This window comes from Erpetoichthys calabaricus, chromosome 15 (assembly GCF_900747795.2).
Source record: "Erpetoichthys calabaricus chromosome 15, fErpCal1.3, whole genome shotgun sequence".
In the NCBI taxonomy this organism is placed as follows: domain Eukaryota; kingdom Metazoa; phylum Chordata; class Cladistia; order Polypteriformes; family Polypteridae; genus Erpetoichthys; species Erpetoichthys calabaricus.
In genome coordinates this window covers 39,389,204-39,414,476 of record NC_041408.2, presented here as the reverse complement: position 1 = coordinate 39,414,476, position 25,273 = coordinate 39,389,204, and the positions used below count along the sequence as shown (strand labels likewise).

General features: G+C 39.0%; 2 protein-coding genes across 2 annotated transcripts in view; one reads left to right on the top strand and one right to left on the bottom strand.

Moving 5' to 3' along the window:
- dnaaf10 (dynein axonemal assembly factor 10) overlaps nt 1–14,670 on the bottom strand; it is a 222,300-nt gene extending 207,630 nt beyond the window's left edge. The window contains exon 1 of the mRNA XM_028820267.2: nt 14,365–14,670. Within this exon, the coding sequence (XP_028676100.1) occupies nt 14,365–14,550 (186 nt within the window). The 5' untranslated portion in view covers nt 14,551–14,670. The remainder of the gene's footprint in view (nt 1–14,364) is intronic.
- A 333-nt stretch (nt 14,671–15,003) lies between these two features.
- The window catches only part of pno1 (partner of NOB1 homolog), an 87,263-nt gene continuing 76,993 nt past the window's right edge, over nt 15,004–25,273 (top strand). Inside the window, exons 1-2 of the mRNA XM_028820607.2 lie at nt 15,004–15,351; nt 19,505–19,654. Of these exons, the coding sequence (XP_028676440.1) occupies nt 15,154–15,351; nt 19,505–19,654 (348 nt within the window). The 5' untranslated portion in view covers nt 15,004–15,153. The remainder of the gene's footprint in view (nt 15,352–19,504; nt 19,655–25,273) is intronic.

The window sequence follows — 25,273 nt, the reverse complement described above, 5'->3', positions numbered from 1 at the left end:
AGTCGCGTCAGAGGAGGCGCTGGAAGAGCGGACGAAACGGCGCGGCGAGCAAACCTTCGGCCGGAGAGGTACGGCGGGACCGGTAAGTTTCATCGATCCCGTACAGCATGTTGGAGGTCCCACCGACAGGATCTGTGAACCCCGTGATCAGAGTCCAAAAGGGGGATCTCCTACAGGAGATGTGGCGGTGAGTGCTGCATGCTTGGTGAGGGGAGAATCAGTGAGGAGACTAGCAGGACGTGGGCTGTTAAGTGCCCTGGGTCCTAGCGCCCTCCCCCCTAAGCCTGCCGCAGCCTTGAGGCGAGTTAAAAGGACGCAGACGCGACAGGGTCTCTTTTTACGCTATAAGGAGACTCAGTCCGTCACCGCGTCCAAGAGTAAAAGGGGGAGCCGAGGGAAGAATGCCGGTTCCTCCGATAAGGGCAAACGTGAGGCAGGATGCTCACGTTTGGAGAAGGGCCACCCTCTGCAGCTGCAGAGGGTAAACCCACGGAAGGCTGAGGAGACGGGCGCGCGTGCGCTCCCGTCCGGTGTCCCACCACGAGGGGCAAGGGTGCCACGAAAGGGGGGCCGAGCTGGCAAGCACCGGGGTGCCGGTCAAAAGGGGGAGCGTTGCCCGTATAGACGTCAGAGAGACGCCGAGTGGCGGCGTCAGGGCAGCGTCTCCGCCCCTTGTTCTGTCTTCTTTTTTATAGGACCGGGCCCTGGAACGAAGTGTGTCGGCTTCCCGCCGAGGAAAACCTGCTCTCACGGGATTGGCCGCTGGGCCCAGGGGTCTCAGCTTGCGGTGGGGTACTGTGGCACGCGGCTGGGGGTGCTGCCCAGCCGGGACGCCCAGGAGGACAGGAGGAGGGCTCATTCCTCCTCCGGACCACGAGGGGGTGGCCGCCCTGGTTCCTTTGAGGGCCACGGGTGCAGGGCTTGGAAGCCCAACCCTGTAGGGGCCCGTGGTCTCCGCCAGGGGGCGCCCCCATGCCTGAAGGACCCGGAACCCCAACACTTCCGCCACACCAGGAAGTACTGGGGGGAAGAAGTTTGGGAACACCCGGAGGGCTTCCGGGAACACAGCCGGCACTTCCGCCACACAAGGGAGTGTCTAGGGAGTGTCGGGGATCACCTGGAGCCCATCCGGGCACTTATAAAAGGGGGCCGCCTCCCTGCAGAGAAGGACTGGAGTCGGGTGAGGAGTGGACAAGGTTGCGAGGCAGGAGAGAGGAGGCGGCCTGACGAGCAGGCAGAGACTGAGTGAGAGCCTGGATTTTGGGGAGATTGGTGCTTTGGCACTGGGTTTGTGCACTTGGACATTGTATTTATAATGTACAATAAACGTGTGGTGGACTTGAATATGGTGTCCGTCTGTCTGTGTCCGGGCAGCTTATCACAATATATATATATATATATATATATATATATATATATATATATATATATTAGTTACATAACCTCTTTAACACACTACTTCTCCGCTGTGAAACGCGGGTATTTTGCTATATGTAGATATCTGTATATGTAGATATGTATATATATGTATATGTTTACATAACCTCTTTAACACACTACTTCTCCGCTGCGAAGCGCGGGTATTTTGCTATATATATATATATATATATATATATATATATATATATATATATATATATATATATATGACAGCAACACTCATAACAATAACACAATTACATATATATATATATATAGATATGTATGTATGTATATATATAATGTGTCAATCTATCTATGTATGTATGTCTAGATATATATATGTAGATATGTATATATGTGTATATATATATGTGGATGTGTATATGTATATATATATATATATATATATATATATATATATATATATATATGTAGATATGTGTATATGTAGATATGTATATATATGTACAGTGGTGTGAAAAACTATTTGCCCCCTTCCTGATTTCTTATTCTTTTGCATGTTTGTCACACAAAATGTTTCTGATTATCAAACACATTTAACCATTAGTCAAATATAACACAAGTAAACACAAAATGCAGTTTTTAAATGATGGTATTTATTATTTAGGGAGAAAAAAAATCCAAACCTACATGGCCCTGTGTGAAAAAGTAATTGCCCCCTTGTTAAAAAATAACCTAACTGTGGTGTATCACACCTAAGTTCAATTTCCGTAGCCACCCCCAGGCCTGATTACTGCCACACCTGTTTCAATCAAGAAATCACTTAAATCGGAGCTGCCTGACACAGAGAAGTAGACCAAAAGCACCTCATAAGCTAGACATCATGCCAAGATCCAAAGAAATTCAGGAACAAATGAGAACAGAAGTAATTGAGATCTATCAGTCTGGTAAAGGTTATAAAGCCATTTCTAAAGCTTTGGGACTCCAGCGAACCACAGTGAGAGCCATTATCCACAAATGGCAAAAACATGGAACAGTGGTGAACCTTCCCAGGAGTGGCCGGCCGACCAAAATTACCCCAAGAGCGCAGAGACGACTCATCCGAGAGGTCACAAAAGACCCCAGGACAACGTCTAAAGAACTGCAGGCCTCACTTGCCTCAATTAAGGTCAGTGTTCACGACTCCACCATAAGAAAGAGACTGGGCAAAAACGGCCTGCATGGCAGATTTCCAAGACGCAAACCACTGTTAAGCAAAAAGAACATTAGGGCTCGTCTCAATTTTGCTAAGAAACATCTCAATGATTGCCAAGACTTTTGGGAAAGTACCTTGTGGACTGATGAGTCAAAAGTTGAACTTTTTGGAAGGCAAATGTCCCGTTACATCTGGCGTAAAAGGAACACAGCATTTCAGAAAAAGAACATCATACCAACAGTAAAATATGGTGGTGGTAGTGTGATGGTCCGGGGTTGTTTTGCTGCTTCAGGACCTGGAAGGCTTGCTGTGATAGATGGAACCATGAATTCTACTGTCTACCAAAAAATCCTGAAGGAGAATGTCCAGCCATCTGTTCGTCAACTCAAGCTGAAGCGATCTTGGGTGCTGCAACAGGACAATGACCCAAAACACACCAGCAAATCCACCTCTGAATGGCTGAAGAAAAACAAAATGAAGACTTTGGAGTGGCCTAGTCAAAGTCCTGACCTGAATCCAATTGAGATGCTATGGCACGACCTTAAAAAGGCGGTTCATGCTAGAAAACCCTCAAATAAAGCTGAATTACAACAATTTTGCAAAGATGAGTGGGCCAAAATTCCTCCAGAGCGCTGTAAAAGACTCATTGCAAGTTATCGCAAACGCTTGATTGCAGTTATTGCTGCTAAGGGTGGCCCAACCAGTTATTAGGTTCAGGGGGCAATTACTTTTTCACACAGGGCCATGTAGGTTTGGATTTTTTTTTCTCCCTAAATAATAAAAACCACCATTTACAAACTGTATTTTGTGTTTACTTGTGTTATATTTGACTAATGGTTAAATGTGTTTGATGATCAGAAACATTTTGTGTGACAAACATGCAAAAGAATAAGAAATCAGGACGGGGGCAAATAGTTTTTCACACCACTGTATATGTATATATATGTTTGTGTGTGTGTGTGTATATTATATATATATATATATATATATATATATATATATATATATATATAAAAAAGACAGCAACACTCATAACAATGACAATTACATTGACAATCATGTTACGTTATTTTTAAAATGTTTCCTTTTTTTTTTCATAACCTCTTTAACACACTACTTCTCCGCTGCAAAGCGCGAGTATTTTGCTATATTTATATAATTTCCATTTATTGTAAATGCTCTTTATTTGTTCAAAAATAACATTGGTAATTAACAAACTTATTTTATAAATACTACATTTTAATTTTTTTCCCTTTCACTCAGTGAGCGAAGCCACTGGGTAATCAGCTAGTTTTATATAAATTATCGTCTCACTTTCGACATCATAACTTCGAAAAATCTAAGGTGTTGAACCATTGTAAGTAGGGGACTACCTGTACTGACTGATAATAGAGATAACAGAAAACTGATTATACACACATTCATTATACATTTACCTACGGAAGCGTATTAGGGCCACGGTGAAGAAAAAAAAATACGGACACACTGAAGAAAAAAGAAAAAAAAAAAAACTATTTCCACTTTATTCTCGCCGTTTATCTCGAGATTAAAGTCAACATTTCCACTTTATTCTCATAGTTTATTTTGTCATTAAAGTAGAATGTTGTAAACTAAACTTCATCTTAAAATTAATGTTTAATTTACTAGATTTTCTCAAACCCCGTCATAAGTTAATGTAGTACATTAAATGCTTTGTGTTAAGTGTTCCCCAGAGCCAATTGTTAATCACTATGTGCTTCTTAAACTGACTTCCTCTTGCACTGAGGAGGTGCAGGCAGCGATCGCCGCACAATACATTCACTTCATGATATTCCTGTTCTCTGAACATTTACAATGCTAAGATAAATACTTGATGATATTTTCATGATGAAATGCATTAAAGCATGTATTAAACATGCACGGTGGTGTGGCGGTAGTGCTGCTCCATCGCAGTAAGGGGTCCTCAGGTGTACGTTCAGTGTAGAGAACTTTATGGGAAGTGTGACGAGACTCCAAAAAACTGGATGTATGAATGGGTATCGCACAGGTTTAACTTAAATATTGTGTGAATGTTGGGTTCGTGATCTGGTGGTCGGAGACACGAACACAGAATTCAATGGATGTTCTTCTGAGCGGGCTTTCTTTATTGCAGGAGTGCTGTCTCTATCTGACGTACCAAAACCCCAATTCCTATCCTTCCTTTTTCTTTCTCCACATAACTAATCACCACAGGATAAACGTCTTTGTGAAATTAAAACTAGTTATATAAAACTTAGACCACGGAGTGTTCACAGCTTTAAAAAAATCTTCGTTATACATTTTTAATTTTGCCATCCATTCAGGGCTGCACCCATCCCAGCAAGCATCGTGTGTGAGGCAGGAGCAAATCCTCAACATGCAAACTCAAGGGTGGGAACACCCGGGACCCCATTTGCTGTGAGGCAGCAGTGCAACCTCCACGCCACTGTGCCCTCACATGATTAGTGCATGCTTTAATGCACTTCATCATGAAAATGATATCAAGTATTTATCTTAGCATTGTAATATCATGAAATAAATGTATTCTGTGTGGTAACCGCTGCCTGCGCCTCCTCTTAGTGCAAGAGAAAGTCAGTTTAAGAAGCACGTAGCAAACACAACACAAAGCATTTCATGTGCTACATAATTTATGATGGGGTTTGAGAAAATCTAGTAAATTAAATATTCATTTTAAGTTCTACTTTAATGACAAACTACGAGAATAAAGTCAACATGTCGACTTTAATCTCGAGATAAACGTTGAGAATAAAATAGAAATGTCAAGAATAAAGTGGAAATGTCGACTTTATTCTCGACATATAGTTTTTTTTTTTTCTTCACTTTCTCCGTATTTTTTCTCCTATACAGTGGCCCTATTACGCTTCCATACGATTTCTTATCACTATGGTATGTTTTTACTACCATTACTTAAAATAGTTTATTATTTTAATAACTATTACATACCTATGGCTGTGTGAAGCCTGTGTCCAAAGCACTGGAGTCTTGTCCAATTGTTAATCTTACCAGCCTTCTTGATGTTGGCTCCACTGTCCGTTGTGATGTCCACTTGCCTCTGCTCTGCAAGCCCCCAGGAATCGAGTGCTTCCAGCAAGCCTGCAGCAAGTAATTCGTCAGTGTGGTCATTTGGAAAATAGCTTGTTTGGAGGCAATTAGTTTTTCAATAGTCAGTCATCACTTATAAAATGAATTGGCAGGCTCAGATATGGCTCCATAGTGCGACTTGATCAAATATCTGCTGTTGTTGAATAGTTGGGGACTGTAGCCACCTCTGCTTGTAACTTCCCTCTGTGTTCTTGGTACAAGTTGGGGATCGTCGTTTGGCTAAAGTACCTGCGACTTGGGATCACATATTGGGGATCCAGTGTCTTGATCATAGCCCTGAATCCGCCTTTCTGCACAGTACTTAATGAAACCATGTCTTTGGCTACAGTGGGTATGGAAAGAAAGTATTCAGACCCCCTTCAATTTTTCACTCTTTGTCATATAGCAGCCATTTGCTAAAATCATTTAAATTATTTTTTTCCCTCATTAATGTACACACAGCACCCCATATTGACAGACAAAAAAAAGAATTTTTGAAATTGTTGCAGATTTATTAAAAAAGAAAAACTGAAATATCACATGGTCCTAAGTATTCAGACCCTTTGCTCAGTATTTAGTAGAAGCAACCTTTTGAGCTAATACAGCCATGAGTCTTCTTGGGAAAGATGCAACAAGTTTTTCACACCTGGATTTGGGGATCCTCCGCCATTCCTCCTTGCAGATCCTCTCCAGTTCTGTCAGGTTGGATGGTAAACGTTGGTGGACAGCCATTTTTAGGTCTCTCCAGAAATGCTCAATTGGGTTTAAGTCAGGGCTCTGGCTGGGCCATTCAAGAACAGTCACAGAGTTGTTGTGAAGCCACTCCTTCGTTATTTTAGCTGTGTGCTTAGAGTCATTGTCTTGTTGGAAGGTAAACCTTCGGCCCAGTCTGAGGTCCTTAGCACTCTGGAGAAGGTTTTTGTCCTGGATATCCCTGTACTTGGCCGCATTCATCTTTCCCTCGATTGCAACCAGTCGTCCTGTCCCTGCAGCTGAAAAACACCCCCACAGCATGATGCTGCCACCGCCATGCTTCACTGTGGGGACTGTATTGGACAAGTGATGAGCAGTGCCTGGTTGTCTCCACACATACCTCAGTGCAAGACACATGACAGCCCGCATGGAGTTTGCTAAAAGACACCTGAAGGACTCTGAGATGGTGAGAAATAAGATTCTCTGGTCTAATGAGACCAAGATAGAACTTTTTGGCCTTAATTCTAAGTGGTATGTGTGGACTCTTGGCTGTATTAGCTCAAAAGGGTGCTTCTACTAAATACTGAGCAAAGGGTCTGAATACTTAGGACCATGTGATATTTCAGTTTTTCTTTTTTAATAAATCTGCAACAATTTCAAAAATTCTTTTTTTTTTGTCTGTCAATATGGGGTGCTGTGTGTACATTAATGAGGGAAAAAATTAATTTAAATGATTTTAGCAAATGGCTGCAATATGACAAAAAGTGAAAAATTGAAGGGGGTCTGAATACTTTCCGTACCCACTGTATATGGACTGTAATGGCGTTGGTTATCTTGATCCACCGCTTTCTTTTTTTTTTGTCATAGGCAGTACCTCTAGCAAACGCATCTAGAAGTGACATCTGACTCTAATGTCCTCTAGATTTTTCAGTTTTACCTGAGGACGTGGAAGGTGCCAATCTTAGTTCCATACATTCATCGTACTCCAATGAATGTTTGTGGCTAAGGTGGTGCAGCAAATTGCTCATGTTGCCGCCTCCAGTGACAACTTTAGCTCGACAGCATTTACAATAAATAGTTGTTTGGTCCACATCCGACCTTTTAAACCTTAAGTATCTCCAGACACAAGACATGGCTCCTTTTTTCGGCAAGAGTTCTTCTGTGTCTTCATGTTTAACTTTATTGCCTGCTACAGCTTTAGTTTCAGAATGTTCACCGTCCATTTTCACCGCTCAATACCTCCACTAACGAATGTACTCCATTTAATGCGTAGCTGTGTAGCAGTGAAAAAGGTCCCCCCTCCACCTTGAAACAGTTTCCCACTGCGCCACGTTCCGGACGTTGTTTGGGCTATTTAAACCGGTGTTGCAGTTTAAAAAAAAATCCATATCATAACAAAAATAAAAAACAGTTTTCGGTATGAACAAGTATACCTCCCAGCACTACTTCAGATACAGTTCCACTAATGTGTATAGTGTCTTGTCATCATTAATTTTTGTACAGTATAGGATTTCAAGGACCTTTTAATATGCTCAAAGTAAATAACGGGGAAAACAAAATTCATCTCAGACTCTCAGACCACAACTTACGCATCTACTTGGGATCTTAAAATTCTCAGCTTGTCTGCAAGTACATATGGTAATGCTACTCTTTAGTAATAATTTTTTGATTTTTTTTTAATCTTACAATAGCAAAAACTATACATCGAACTGAGTGGTTCTCTTGCAAAACTGATTTTAAATGCATGTTGTTACAAAAAGAGATTTAATTTGTTTAAATGGGAGTATTATCTTTAAAGTCACTAATTCAACCCTACAAATATCCATCCATCCATTATCCAACCCGCTATACCCTAACTACAGGGTCACAGTGGTCTGCTGGAGCCAATCCCAGCCAACACAGGGCGCAAGGCAAGAAACAAACCCTGGGCAGGGCGCCAGCCCACCGCAGGAGACACACACACACGGGACAATTTAGAATCACCAATGCACCTAACCTGCACGTCTTTGAACTGTGGGAGGAAACTGGAGAACCCGGAGGAAACCCACGTAGACACGGGGAGAACAACTACAAATATAACTTTTTAATTTTTAGTCTTGACTTCAAACAGTGTTTTTCAGTTACTAGAGAGAAACCACCCCTCACCCATTTGCTCTTACACTGGGGGGATGGATCCCTATCTCTGCAACACAGTAAAGTTCAAGTCTTCCATTGTTGTGATATCAAAGAATGCCAATACTACTTTTTTCTTCATTGTGTCGCTATTTATTTATTTTTTCTTTTCTGTGGCCCTAATATGCTTCTGTAGGACACTTGAGGCACACAGTTACACAGAACCATATGTATTCTATCCTTTCTGCATCAGCCATCATCACATACTGTATAAACTGTACATTTCTCTATTACTTCACTTCCTCTATGTGATGCATCAAAAACACCATACAATACTATGTATTCAAAAAGGGTGCAAGTGCTGCCCGTAATACCCATAATGTCAGTCAAAGAACCCCCTAACATCACGGAACGCCCATAACGTCAGTCAGAAAATGCCCTCTGCTGACACTCTTTACATGCCCATTGCCATCTTTGTTGGAGTTAAGAAAAATTCCAGTCATTGAGTAAATCTTTGAAAATGATTACTGAGTAAAGAATAACACAATGGAGTTGTTTGATTTTTAAATCAAGATTGCAGTGAGTTTGTTGAAACTTTTACTGATGTTAGATAGCATATTAGTCTATTACTAAGGAATGAATTATACCCGACTGTGATCAACAGGTTAGGTTAGCTGAATAGCTATATAAGGGACATAATAATACAAAGCTGTCTTGGTTAAATATTAACTGTTAACCAACAAAGAGGTCAGTTTGTGTAGCATAATGTTACAAGGGTCAGTGAGTTACTAAATTACAAGAATTAAATTGACGCATACAGCAAGATGCATTCAGCAGTCATTATTACATATAGCTATAACTGTTTTACATAATGGACTGTTGTTAAGTATAATTTACCATAGCTAAGTGTTACGGACCATAATCAAAGACTGTGACTAAGTAATTAAGGTTGACAGAACATACTAGAACACATATGCCAGAACACGTATCCCTTACTAGTTCATCAGAGGCAAAAGCTATCAGTAACATGGTATTTTAGATAGATAGGCACTGTGGTAAAACAGTAGCAATATCTAACCTGTGAAGGTTCTTGATCATGGGCAATGTTGTGAATCTCATACATGAAGCTACAGTCATTCACTCACACATATTCTTGATTCATTAAAAAATGTGTTAGATTAAATTATTTTATCTGATTTCACTATTTCTCTATCAGAATTATGACCAAAAATTCAACTCTGGTAATGTGAAATGGTTATCTTTGTGAAGTAATGAACAGTCCCAGCTAAATATCAATTGAGAGTAATTCTTGGCTTTGTGTGCTAAAATTATTAATAGTCACATTTTCAGAAATATTACTAATTCAGTTCTATAATGATACTCCATCTGAAAAATTTACATCAACTCTGTTTTTAATATACATTAATTTAAAAATGGATAGTGACAAAAACAAATTATTTTTGGAGCACTGCCTCTACACTTGTGACAAGTATCTGAAAGGAGCCAAAGAACAAGGTAATGTAAAGCTAAATATGTTTTGCTAGTACAGTTGAAACATACAAAGCTCCTTTACTAGTCAGTCCTTTGAAATGACAAATTGACAGTCTGGACTGTATAATCTTTATGCTCATGGTAAATTGAGGACACTATGACAATACTAAGATGTAATGACTGCTTAAAAATAATAACTTGCTTTGAGTTTTTTTTTGTTTGCCCTTTACATAGCCACTGGAAAACAATTTGATTTCAGCCAGGTCAGCGCTTTACGTCTAGAGTTTGTGCATTGATATTTTTTATTCATAAAAACTAACTGTAATTGTAATTACATGATTTACATTTAAGAAAACAAGCTACTGATTAGTGGCATCTTCTCTTACTTTGGAAAGCCAGCATTAAAAAGCGTGTAATCTACTGGTATTGTGAAAGGCATGTTTATTTTAAACCATTGAGAAATGCACCAGGAAATATCAAAAGGGTGAGTCAAGCAGTAGACATTCAATACAGTGTTAATCAGTAGAGTTAAACATTTCAAACTGAACTGCTCACTGAATTATTAAGCAAGATTTATCCTATGATCCGTATAAAGTATACTGTAAAAGGCGCTATATAGCACCCGACCCGGCACAGACTGAGACAGAGGCACGTACTTAAATAAAACACACTTAATTTCTTCTTCAGCCGTGGGGCACGCCTTCCCCGTGTCCCACAGGCCCAACACAGTCCCAAAACACTCACACTAATACTCTCTCTTCTCCCTTTACCACCACTCCTCCTCAGGCTTAGTCCTCCCCCTCCTCCCGACTCTGGCTCTCTCGAGTGGTGGTGGCTGGCCTTTTTATACCCCACCCGGAAGTAGTCCAGGTGTTTGGTCACCTGGGCCTAATTGCATTTCCGGGTGGGGCTGAGGAATTGACCAGCCAGGCTGGAAAGTCCATGCAGCTCCCCCTGGCGGCCATCCGAGCCCCCAACCAGGCTGTGGAGGACTCCATGACCCATGGAGCCATGTGCCAGGCTGGGGAATCATCATCCGCCAGAGAGGCTGCCACCAAGCGTCCCGGGGGAGGTATTGAGCTGCCCGTGGTGGCTCCCCCGGAACAGATGCAGCACAGGCGTCCCTGCCGGGCATGGAACCCGGCTGTCCTTTACAATACATAGTGTATATTTTTTTTAGAATAACTTAGCTTATTTGTCCAGTTAATTGAACTGTTAATTGGAAACCAGAGCACTCAAATAAACTATTAGGGATGTTCACTTTATGCACCTAATGTGAGTTACTTTAACTTAAAATAAAATTTTCTGGTATTACATACCATTTTCTAGTTATATTGACTACCGTCTCTTTCAACAGAAGCATAACCTAAGCATGACTATTGTCATTACTCACTAATTTCATGTTAATTTTACTCAGAATTAATAGCTTTCTAATCCTCAAAACATGGTATTTCCACTTTCCCTATATATAGTTAAAATTGTTTTTTTGTCTTATGTACATGACTATCCCATATTTGCATAAAGTGTTATATTTTCCATAAAGAACCGCCCCTTTTGTTAACAACAAATTCCAAGGGATCCTCACACCTTAAAGAAAGTTAAAGACTTAGTAAATTGATTTTATTCCAAATGCAGTGCATTTTGAAGGGGTTGTGAAGACGATTTATCAGACTTATTTTTGATGCATGTCATCCACCCTACATCAGAAAAGCATTTTTTTCTTTGTTTCCAAAACAGTTATTTAATTAATGTTACATTTGCATGAAAATGCAATCAACCAAAATATTACTTGATTAGCTTATATGGTAATAACTGAATGACTACACATTACATTTAATAGTGTTTATATAGCTTGAATATTTATTACACAAGATGTAATTAGTATTAATATCTACAGCTAAGTAAAGACAAAATACTGTGATTATTTTTTTTATTAAGTCCATTTAGTTTGTACATTAAATCCAGCAAAATAAAAAATTGAGCTTCTGTTAGTAAGTTTACTTTCTCGAACATAAGGAAATGTGTTTGATCTAATTTGACCACATTATGTTAAATGAGTGCAAGTCATTTAAGGAGACAATACTAAATATTTTTATTTACAATTTGCACAACTCAATTTTGTGGAAATTATTGACAAAACACAGTTAAGTAAATCCAACAAAATATTTTTGAGTGTATTTTAAACTATTTACCAAGATAAATTTAGATAAATGTATTGTTAATAGTGGAGCTCATTTGAAAAATAGTTTTAATGTTAAGACAAGGTAAACAAACTGCATTGATTAATTGATTTTTTTAAATACTTCATTCCTTTACTGGTGCCATGAGAAAAATTACAAAGTTAACTGGCCATTCATAGCATGTTTTCAAAAATCATCAAATCCTCACTCCACACCCAAAAAAAATGAATGATAAAACAGAATGATAATATCTGTTTTAAGTTTAAGCCCCAGGTGCTCTCTATGTGGAGTTTGTGTGTTCTCCCTATATACTCCCACAGTCCAAGACATACAGGTTAGATTGACTGGCAGAGCTGATCTGGACCTACTGTGCGTACACGCATGCACATTTGCTCCCCCTCTGATGAGGTAACATCCATTGAATGTGGATAAACAGAGTATTTTTTTTAACAAAACAATAGACTCCCACTTTTCACCTTTTAGAATATTCATATAAAAAATATGGCTGAAGGGAAACAAAGACATTTACCTTTTTAATTATATGGCCATTGTAATTTATCTCTTTTGTAACTATGATAATAATCCTCTTCCTGGGAACCAGTACAGTATTGATTTTCTCATTTGAGACCTCAGATTAAAAGCTTTAACCCCTGCTTTAGAGCTTTGAAGAACACGTGATATCAGCCTCATCCATTTACATGTTTAAAGTGCAAGTGAAAGCAGCAAACATATGATTTGTGATTTGTTCTACTTAGAGCTAAATCATCAAAATACAATACAGTAACAACACACTTATATTAAAATATAAATTGTTTGGTACAAATCATTATTGGTATTGTTTTAGACAGAATAAATATAAATTATATCTGTCTTAACTGATATTAAACTAATATGATTAGCAGCATAATTTGCATCATTCTTAATTAAAAAAAGAACAAGTACTATTTTTGCACTTAACACAATATGCATTCAGTAGGCACACCCAAGTCCATATTATACTACTAAGTGAGAGAACACATTCGACAAGCACTTCTTACTTTAATACTTTAACTGGGTGATTCTAAATTATCTGCTGTCCCGCCCAGTTTCAGATCATCTGCGATCTTAACCATCTTTTTGTTTATTGTCTTATTTAATTTACATTTTTTTCATTCATCAAATTAATCTTAACTGCACATTAAATTTTCATAAAATTAAATAGTTGTATGTACAAGCTAAAACAATGTACATTTAACAGAAACCCTCTTTTAACATCTCCTACTTATGAAAAAGTCTCTAACATCATAGTCATCCACTGTTGGTGATTAACCAATAATGTATCCACAATGCACCATTACTGTCCACTTCATTTAGAATAATCACAAGCCCCTAACGAGGTACCTTATCAAACGCTTTTTGAAATTCAAAATAAATAATAGGTGTATATCTTTCATCACATATACTTTTGTGCTGTCTCCTAAAACTCCAGAATATCAGAGATATGATCTGCCCTGACAAAATCCATATTGATTGCTCACTAATAAACTTGTTCTTGCCATGCGATGCTCTGCTTCTTGCTTACTTAGATAGCTTTCTAGATAGTGGAACAATATTTCCTAACTCCTTAAACAGATATAATACAATTACTTGTGACATATAATAGCCAAAATAAGTATATTTAAGAAAATACTAATATATAGAGTTAAGGTTGCTGTGTCACGTTTTACTTTGCTGTATATATTTTTTTTCCGTGCATATAAAATTTGAACGGGTATATTAATATTCGTCATTCTATGAAACATTTTCCGAATCTAATAAACAGCTACGAATTAAGCAATTATTAGTTTACTTCCTCCAAGGACCTAGAAGCAGGTATCATTAAATTCAGGAATTGCATCTTCAAAACAAATCAATTGTCATAAAAAATGCATGATTTATTAGGGCTAGTAACGGATAATGATAGAGTAAAACAAAGTGATTTATATGGTAAAGCGTGGGGGCTGCTGCAACAAATGATGTAAGGTAAGTTATGTCAACTACGGTAACCATAAAGGAAGTTACGGCAACTATGGTAACCATTTGTTTGCGTCTTTATCAAAAACATTTTGGTCTACACTTCCAAGTTTTAATATCAATAAAGCACTTTAGTCAGGACTCCACTTAATAAATGTTAACATCAGCAAATAAACAAACACACAAATAAATAAATAAATAAATCATCAGATAGCAAACCTCTTTGATTAGCAGCACCTCCCCTTGCTGAACTTCGTACACTTGTATTACGCCGGTGCCCCTTGCGAAATTGCCCATACAGACAAACTTGGCACTACATGGAATCCATTTAGTGTCAAAGACTGTATAATTCAGATTTTTCTGAATATGTGAAATAATCTGCGGTTTGTCCAAGGAGACTGACATTGTGGCAATGTCCTCAAAATATCACACTATCCACTATGGAGCACGGGCATAGGCATCCACAACGTGTATTAGGTAGAAGAAACGGTGAAACGAGGACCCCCCCTAGATATTAGTTGTCTAATTTGCGCCTGTTACAGTTAACAGGATCGCATCTTTGTGTTATTGTATCTGCTATCTTACATTATGGCAATTCGCAGATCTCAAATGTACTATACAAACTTAAAATTCTTCCTTCATTACGTGCTGTTTTAACTATTTTTTTTTCTAAAAGGGATATTTTTCAAGTGACTGATATATTTAAACTAAATCATATAATTAATTAAAGTATATATTATTTTGTTTGTTAGAATAAAATCGGGCACGCACCGCAGATCGGGCAGTGACAGCGACAACAACAGCTTTTATTAGCACCAAATCAGTGGGTCCGTCGTTTCTAAATGACGTATATCGCGACTACTGCCCTCGTGTGATAATTTGATGTTTGTGTTTCCATGCCCTAAATTTGATTATTCAATTTTAAGTAGTTTTTAAAGGGTTCTGTGTGTATCTTTCAATAAACTATTAATAAAGTACGATTGCTACGTTATTTTTAAATAACTAACAATGAATCAGAACATTACTGACAAGGAAAGAAATACTACAGACGTTAGCTTGGACAGCGAATGTCAAAATGATAACTTTAAAACAGTGACTGAAAAAAAGAGTCGTAAGCGTAAACTAGAACGTGTCCAGATGGAAACCGATGCACAAGGCCCAAGCAAAAGGCCAGATTTTCCACCACTTTCAGGAGATATGTTAATGGTAAGCGAAAATCTATAATACTTAAGTAAATGGTTTGATATTTTTCTATTGTTGGTGGTAAAAAGTGTTTTTATGCAGCTTAAAACATATTATTCCGCGTTCTCTTCGAAGAACGTAACAGTAGAAACAAAGTTTAACTATAAGTAAATATGGCTTTTCAGGTTTTGTCAGTCTAATTTTAAATATGATACACGTTTTGTAAGTCTTGCCACCTAATTCGTACTACGTTTTACTTCTTGAAATATTGTTGCAGTTAAGGGCTTTTCGTGACGTCACCGGTACTTGGTTTATTCCTTTGCTGCGCTTTTCGCTGAAAGCAAGTTTTTACAGTCTACGCGGATATGTAATTATTTAATCATATCTGTAACGCATTGAGATAATATAAATACCCGTTTAATTTGGTCTCGACTGCTCTCAAGGGACATGGAAATGGTGCAAATTTGAGAATGCAAGAGCTGGCAAGCATAATTGGCATAATGATATGCGTATCTAATATAAACTATACAGTGGATTTAGAAAGTATTCAAATCCATTCGCATTCTGTACACTTTTTGTGTTTTAGATATAATTTTAAATGGATAAATTAGCCTTTTAGCCCATCAATCTACACTCGGCAACACGTAATGACGAAGTTAAAACAGGATTTCCGATCATTCTGTAAATGTATTAAAGTTCAAAAACAGATCTCTCGTTCATATTGTTATCAGGTGAATCTTGTTTGCTTTAATTATCCTTGATTTGTTTTGCACTTGATTGGTGTCCACCTGTGGCAAATTGAAATAATTGGACATAATTTAGAAAGGCAAATACTTTTTGTATATAAAGTTCCACAACTCGCACTGCATGTCCTGACAAGAAAAGATAGATACTTTATTAATCTCAAGGGGAAATTCATATATTCCAGCAGCAGCATAATGATACAAAAAACAGTATTAAATTAAAGATTGATAATAATGCAGGTAAAAACAGACAATAACTTTGTATAATGTTAACGTTTACCCCCCGGGTGGAATTGAAGAGTTGCATAGTTTGGGGGAGGAACGATCTTCTCAGTCTGTCAGTGGAGCAGGACAGTGACAGCAGTCTGTTGCTGAAGCTGCTCTTCTGTCTGGAGATGACACTGTTTAGTGGATGCAGTGGATTCTCCATAATTGATAGGAGCCTGCTTAGCGCCCGTCGCTCTGCCACAGATGTCAAACTGTCCAGCTCCATGCCAACAATAGAGCCTGCCTTCCCCACCAGTTTGTCCAGGCGTGAGGCGTCTTTCTTCTTAATGCTGCCTCCCCAGCACACCACCGCGTAGAAGAGGGCGCTCGCCACAACCGTCTGATAGAGCATCTGCAGCATCTTATTGTAGATGTTGAAGGACGCCAGTCTTCTAAGGAAGTATAACCGGCTCTGTCCTTTCTTACGTAGAGCATCAGTATTGGCAGTCCAGTCTAATTTATCATCCAGCTGCACTCCCAGGTATTTATAAGTCTGCACCATCTGCACACAGTCACCTCTGATGATCACGGGGACCATGAGGGGTCTGGGCCTCCTAAAATCCACCACCAGCTCCTTGGTTTTGCTGGTGTTCAGGTGTAGGTGGTTTGAGTCGCACCATTTAACAAAGTCATTGATTAGGTTCCTATACTCCTCCTGCAGCCCACGATAGCAGTGTCATCGGCGAACTTTTGCACGTGGCAGGACACCGAGTTGTATTGGAAGTCCGATTGTATATAGGCTGAACAGGACCAGATAAAGTACAGTCCCCTGTGGCGCTCCTGTGTTGCTGACCACAATGTCAGATGTGCAGTTCCCAAGATGCACATACTGAGGTCTGTCTTTAAGATAGTCCACGATCCATGCCACCAGGTATGAATCTACTCCCATCTCTGTCAGCTTGTCCCTAAGGAGGAGAGGTTGGATTGTGTTGAAGGCGCTAGAGAAGTCTAGAAACATAATTCTTGCAGCACCACTGCCTCTGTCCAAGTGGGAGAGGGATCGGTGTAGCATATAGATGATGGCATCCTCCGCTCCCACCTTCTCCTGATATGCAAAGTGCAGAGGGTCGAGGGCGTGTTGAACCTGTGGCCTCAGATAGTGAAGCAGCAGCCTCTCCATGGTCTTCATCACATGTGATGTCAGAGCAACAGGCCGGAAGTCATTCAGCTCACTAGGACGCGATACCTTTGGGACTGGGGTGATGCAAGGTGTTTTCCAAAGCCTCGGGACTCTCCCCTGTTCCAGGCTCAGGTTGAAGATGCGCTGTAGAGGACCCCCCAGCTCCGATGCACAGACCTTCAGCAGTCGTGGCGATTCTCCATCTTCATGTCCATGAAGTCCAAGGAATAGATCAGGACAAGGGAATTACAAAAACTTGTGGTGTTCCTAGGAGTACAGTGGCCTCTAATTGTTAACAGTAGGAAGTTTGGAACTATCAGAACTCTTCCTACAGTTGGTTGTCTGGCTAAACTAAGTATCTGGGCAAGAAGGGCCTTGGTCAGAGACCTTCAGAAATCCTCTGCTGAGATGAGAGAGGCAGTCTGGAGGATGACATTATCAGCAGTGCTTCATGAGTCATGTGGTGTTTGGTAGTGTGGGAGTTTAAGGGACCCTGAAAGCCTTAGGAAATTAATTCTCTGGTCTGATGAGGCGAAAATTGATTTCTCTATGCAAAATTGGGTAGGGAGGCTGATCAGAATTGCATTAAGGATGAATGCTTCCAGTTACAAAGAGGTCCATGAAGAAAACCAGGTCCAAAGTGCTCAAGACTGGTGTGCACAGCAATAACCCTGAAGTCATACAGCCAGGACAAAACTAAAGTAGCTTTTGGAGAAGTCTCTGACTGTTCTTGAGTGGCCTAGCACACTTAAAACTCAAAGAACGTCTGTGAAGAGACCTGAATATGGCTTGACAAGATCTTCCAGGAAGAATGGGTTATGCTGCCGGGTGTGCAAAGTTTGTCAAGACTTATCCAGGGTGACACAAATCTGTAATTGCTGCCAAAGTGGCTTTTAATTAAGGGTTTGAATTCTAACATGAGATTTTATTTTTTGATTTTAATACATTTGTAAGCCTTTCTGAAAACATGTTTTCACTTTGTCATTAGTGGTTGTTAAGTGTAGATTTGTGAGAAAAAATGGCAAATTTATCCCTTTTAAAATTAAAACTACAACAGAAATGCAGAAAGTGATGGGGTCTGATTACATTCTGAATACACTCTATGTACTTCACAGTTTAGAATATGTTCTCAACAACTCTGTTTCATTCCTTTTCAAAGGGAATAGCATGATCAAAGTTAGTTGTATAGCTGGTAAGCAATAGTCATGGTGAGAGCTATCATTACCTTTTTTTAGTAGAATTATCCATCTTAATAAAAGAACAAGTGTGTATCTATCCCAGACTCTGTCTCGGTTACATGTTGTTTGGCATGGGATGCATAAAGCAGTTTTAGTGTTTTCTGTGCCATTTTTTTGGAATGAAAAAGAAAATGCCAAAATTTCCAATAGATGGTATACTCTATACACTAACCCTTTTTGTTTTTAAAACTGCAAGAAGGCCTGTATGTCATTTTGTGGTCTAATTATATGTTCTATTACTTGGTGGTATTTAAATCTCTGTGCATTTTCTTAACCCTTTGGGTTATTCTCAAAGTTTAAGATGTGAATGTTTTTAATCTGTATAAGAATAATTTTTATGTATATGTCCCTTGATTACAGTGTTCCTAACTGCAAGACCATTTTAATGACAAAAAGCAAACTGGCGATTTATACAGTACACCCAGTAGTATAGTCTACTGCTACTAATAGATCAGAGCTTTTATCTCATTAGAATAAACAATTGCTTTCACAGGTTCAAGTAGTTTATATTGTTAAATAAGTAGACTCATTTATTCAAGCATTAAAATAAAGAACCTTTTATTTGAAATAGTCACCCAGGTTTCTGAAAAGCTAGAGAAGAAGCTAATAGTTCGCTGTGTACTGTATGTTAAGTGACATTTTATATTAAATGACACTTAATTGGTCATTTACCTATAATATTTTTATGTAGGAAGGAGTAATCTTATCAAAGTTTATACAGTTGCTTAAGAGCTTGGTCTCACATTAATTCTCTCAAACACTAATAAAAGTATTTACATACTTGTTTGTTTTATAATGCTTTTACTTAGGGTGGATTGGATGATATACGTCGAATTCCTGTACCATCGCATCGCTATACTCCCTTAAAAGAAAATTGGATGAAAATTTTTACTCCAGTTGTGGAGTATTTGCATCTTCAGATAAGATTCAACTTGAAAACAAGAAATGTTGAAGTTAAGGTTGGTATGAAATAGGTTTGTATGTTCACTTTTCCCAAGTTTTTTGCACTTTTTTGATTTGATGATCTCGCCTTGTCACTGATTTTGTGTGTAGTGTAAGGTATTCTCTTATTTTGTGGAGTATGTGTCATCTGTGTACAGTGAAACCTCAGTTTGCGAGCATAATTTGTTCCGGAAACGTGCTCACAGTCCAAAGCACTCGTATATCAAAGTGAATTTCCCCATAAGAAATAATGGAAACTCAGATGATTTGTTCCACAACCCAAAACTATTCATATAAAAATGATTAATACAAAATATAAAGTAAAAATACATAAAATAAATTAACCTGCACTTTACCTTTGAAAAGAATCATGGCTGGTGTGAGTGAGTTTCTAAACTCTTGTGGGATTCCACCCAACGGGACGACACGTGGAAGAGCGTCCCAAAGCAATCGCAGTCTCCCAGCACTATAGCAGTTCGCCGTAAAAGCGAATCCGAAAAGATCGCGGACATGCTATAAGCACCTGCCATCGATGGGTGATACAAGGAACATTATAAATGTGCAGGGCACAGTACTACTTAGACACAGCAGTCAGGCAGGGTTGTGGCCGTGTATAGCAGAGTGGCAGATCCCGCTACAATAAATAACCGCGCTGTTGCTGTTTCAAGCTGAATAAAGCTGGTGTTGCTAAAGTACTGAGACTCAGCTTCGTGTTTTGGGATGCAAGATGGGGATTCGCACTTCACAGCGCGCACACACACACAATGCTGTAGTAAATAGTACAAGTTCGTACGGATGTTGACTGTATGAGTGAGGCATGCTGACTCAGACAGAGAATAGGAGACGATTGCCCGCAATCCTGCAGCGAGAGAGAGAGAACCACCATCAGGTCAGTTGTGATCACGTGACGCTCAGTAGACAAAGTGTATACATACTTCTCGTATTGCAAGACCTCGCTCGTTTATCAAATCAAAATATGTTAAAAATTTTAGCTTGTCTTTCAAAACACTCGTAAACCAAGTTACTCACAAACTGAGGTTCCACTGTATTTTCAAACTTTGTGTGTGTATTTTCCCCAGGGAATTCTTGCTTTGGTTATTTTTTTAAAATAATGTTGAAGTTACTATTTGAATTATGTTAGTAATAGTAATAACAAAAATGCATTTGATGAAAGTTTCCCGTGTGTACAGTGTGAAGTTAATTTTAAGAAGTTACGGTTATTTTATTTTTTTATTTTTTTTTTTTTTGTTCTTTATTTCGCCTTATACAATTTCTTGTATTAGGAATTTGGTAGTTTTTGCATACCCCTTGGGGTCAGAGCGCAGGGTCAGCCATTGTACAGCGCCCCTGTAGCAATTACAGGTTAAGGGCCTTGCTCAAGGGCCCAGCAGAGCAGGATCTCTTTTGGCAGTGACGGGGATTCGAACCGGCAACCTTCGGGATACCAGCGCAGATCCTTAGCCTCAGAGCCACCACTCCGCCCGAAACATCAAAATCAAATTTTGAAATTAATTTTTTTACCCTAATCTAAATAGACACTAATTTTAAGATGGGCTGAATATTTGAGCATGACAAATCCTCCATGCATCAAATTTTAAAATTGCTATCTCTGACTAAGGAACATATGACAAGTTTTAAGCACATTCTAATTTGGTGAAAGATGCCAATTGGCTTCAGTTTTCAGTCTCTGTTTAAAAGGGAAAACTAATAGCTAAAATGACCAATGAAGTCCACAGAATAGAGCTACTGACAGTGAAATTCTGACTGTGCACAAATCAATGTTCATGTTTAAGCTAATTTTTCAACCTCACCGGTTTAATTATACCAGCAACTACATGTTCAAATATACATTATGCACAAAGACTAGTGCGTTAGTTATTTCTTTACCAGTATTACAATGCTGATTTTTAATCTGTCTGGGATTATGTCTACAGGTGATCATTTACTTTAAATTGTCTTGATTAAATGAAGCAGAGTGAAATTTGCCATATCCTAATGAGTATTGAGAGACCGAACTGATGAATTTATTCATATAAACATATACAGTGGGGCAAAAAAGTATTTAGTCAGCCACCAATTGTGCAAGTTCTCCCACTTAAAAAGATGAGAGAGGCCTGTAATTTTCATCATAGGTATACCTCAACTATGAGAGACAAAATGAGAAAAAAAATCCAGAAAATAACATTGTCTGATTTTTAAAGAATTTATTTGCAAATTATGGTGGAAAATAAGTACAAGCAAGATTTCTGGCTCTCACAGACCTGTAACTTCTTCTGTAAGAGGCTCCTCTGTCCTCCACTCGTTACCCGTATTAATGGCACCTGTTTGAACTCGTTATCAATATAAATGACACCTGTCCACAACCTCAAACAGTCACACTCCAAACTCCACTATGGCCAAGACCAAAGAGCTGTCAAAGGACACCAGAAACAAAATTGTAGACCTGCACCAGGCTGGGAAGACTGAACCTGCAATAGGTAAGCAGCTTGGTGTGAAGAAATCAACTGTGGGAGCAATTATTAGAAAATGGAAGACATACAAGACCACTGATAATCTCCCTCGATCTGGGGCTCCACACAAGATCTCACCCCGTGGGGTCAAAATGATCACAAGAACGGTGAGCAAAAATCCCAGAACCACACGGGGGGACCTAGTGAATGACCTGCAGAGAGCTGGGACCAAAGTAACAAAGGCTACCATCAGTAACACACTACGCCGCCTGGGACTCAAATCCTGCAGTGCCAGACGTGTCCCCCTGCTTAAGCCAGTATATGTGCAGGCCCGTCTGAAGTTTGCTAGAGAGCATTTGGATGATCCAGAAGAGGATTGGGAGAATGTCATATGGTCAGATGAAACCAAAACAGAACTTTTTGGTAAAAACTGTACTCGTGTTTGGAGGAGAAAGAATGCTGAGTTGCATCCAAAGAACACCATACCTACTGTAAATCATGGGGGTGGAAACATCATGCTTTGGGGCTGTTTTTCTGCAAAGGGACCAGGATGACTGATCCGTGTAAAGGAAAGAATGAATGGGGCCATGTTTCATCAGATTTTGAGTGAAAACCTCCTTCCATCAGCAAGGACATTGAAGATGAAACGTATCTGGGTCTTTCAGCATGACAATGATCCCAAACACGCCGCCCGGGTAACGAAGGAGTGGCTTCGTAAGAAGCATTTCAAGGTCCTGGAGTGGCCTAGCCAGTCTCCAGATCTCAACCCCATAGAAAATTTTTGGAGGGAGTTGAAAGTCCGTGTTGCCCAGCGACAGCCCCAAAACATCACTGCTCTAGAGATCTGCATGGAGGAATGGGCCAAAATACCGGCAACAGTGTGTGAAAACCTTGTGAAGACTTACAGAAAACGTTTGACCTCTGTCATTGCCAACAAAGGGTATATAACAAAGTATTGAGATGAACTTTTGTTATTGACCAAATACTTTTTTTCCACCATAATTTGCAAGTAAATTCTTCAAAAATCAGACAATGTGATTTTCTGGATTTTTTTTTTTCTCATTTTGTTGCTCATAGTTGAGGTATACCTATTATGAAAATTACAGGCCTCTCTCATCTTTTTAAGTGGGAGAACTTGCACAATTGGTGGCTGACTAAATACTTTTTTGCCCCACTGTATCCTGCAAATGAGGGTTTAATCAGAAAATGACACGATTATCCCATTTGTAAAGAACCCTTTATACATTGACATAGTTCATGATGATGATGTACAGGGGCAAGTACATCAGCATGAAAGACTCCCAGGTATGTTTCGTATTGTCTGACAGCACTATTACACCACTAAAATCATCCCCAAAAACACAATACTGCACAAAAATGTGCAAATAATTCCATCTGTTTTCTATACCCACTTATCCCAGTAAGCATATGGCAAAAGTGAGGAACAATCCCCGGATAGGACACAAACTCATTGCAGAGTGAACACCCATACATAAGAGGAAAATTTAGCATCACCATTCCACCTTATCTGAATTCCTATTCCTGACCTCCTACTGGAAATATTCATCTATAGAAATAGCTAAATGTCTCTTTCTATAGTATTTTTAAATTTAAATGAGGTTAAGGTCTTGGGTTTTATTCCTAATTTCAGATATTAGTAGGGCTGGGTATTGGCACTGATGTCTAAGAACACTGTAGTGTGACAAATTTCAGTAACACTTAATTTGAAGGGTGTCTGCAAAAAATCATTCAAACGGCATGTTGATGTAAATGTCCGTGTGTGGGGAAAAGTAACATCTACCATAGACATTGCAGTGTATGTTGGTCAACAAGACACCAAGAAGAAATGATTGAGCTGGGTTTGTATGTCTGCTTTTATCCTTTTTACTAACTTTTACAAGTACAATAAATTTACAAAGAATGTTACAGACTCGCATCAAATTTGTATTTATTATATGATGATAATAATGTCGGCAGCTCACTACTCAAACCATTAATTGCTGGGATAACGAGAGATCCAAACCTATTGAGGTTGCTAAGCAGTAGCTTTTCCACTGCACCATCTGCATAGATCTAAGACAGAACAGCATTATCACTGTGGCAACTGGTTGAAAATGAAACGCGCAAATACATGTATGCAAATGTCTTTTACTTTGTTCCAACTGATTGTTGGACTTCAGCAATATGTCAATTCTTTTTCGTTGCTTTTACTCTTGATTAAAAGCATGCTTGTTTTTCTTGAATATTTATATTTGGACTTCAGTCTTCACATATCCTACACTTCAATATGAAAGCATTTTCTGTTTTAACTGCATTTCTTGTCTTGCATTTCCTCTGTCATTCTATAATTACACAGATCGTTATAGATGCTGAAAACACATGAAATATACAGTATGTATTTCACAATATTTCATTACACGTGTAATTCCTTACAAACACATCACCAGATAAACACTTCGATACAGACTTCCACTGTGAGGATTTCAGCAGGGCAACGCCTTCATCTGACTGAATTGGGGGGTGGGGTGTAGCAGGCTGCATTCTGCTAAAGCACACATTTGCAAAACAAAAACGTACCATTAGCACAGTGATAAGAAGCTATGAGTTTCTTGGCTTATGTCAGGAAAATTTAAGGAAGTCTGGGGCAACTAAAAAAATCGTTAATTTCCGGGATTCTAGTTTTAAGTGGATAGAACTGATGAACTTTGTTGAGCTGAATGGCCTGTTCTTGTCCAGACATGGAAAATCATAAAGCAGGAATTTTTAATCAGCCAGTGATTCATGAATTAAAAAGCTCTGGTCTCTACTGTGCGAACATCTTAGAATCTCACTTTCACAATGGTCATCAGTTTTTTCTTTAACAGCCTCAGAAAACGAGAGTATAGGAGAGAAGCAAAAGGTTTTGTTAAGGCTTCACCTGCTATTTGGACATGCTTTAGTGACTAGATTACAACACTTTCAGCGTTGCTTAGAAATCAAGGATAAAGAGTATGCTTCCTTAACACTAGAATTACCAGAGTCTACGAAAAAACTCGTAGATCTGCCCCACCTTAAAACCGTTCTCACCTCTCTTTTGTCTTCTAAATGTGCTGATTAAGACGAGCAGCAAGTAGCCGGCTGTTCCATCCCCCACCGTCGCAGAATGTTCACTAAGTTTTCCCAGCTCATGCCTTGTTTGATTATAAT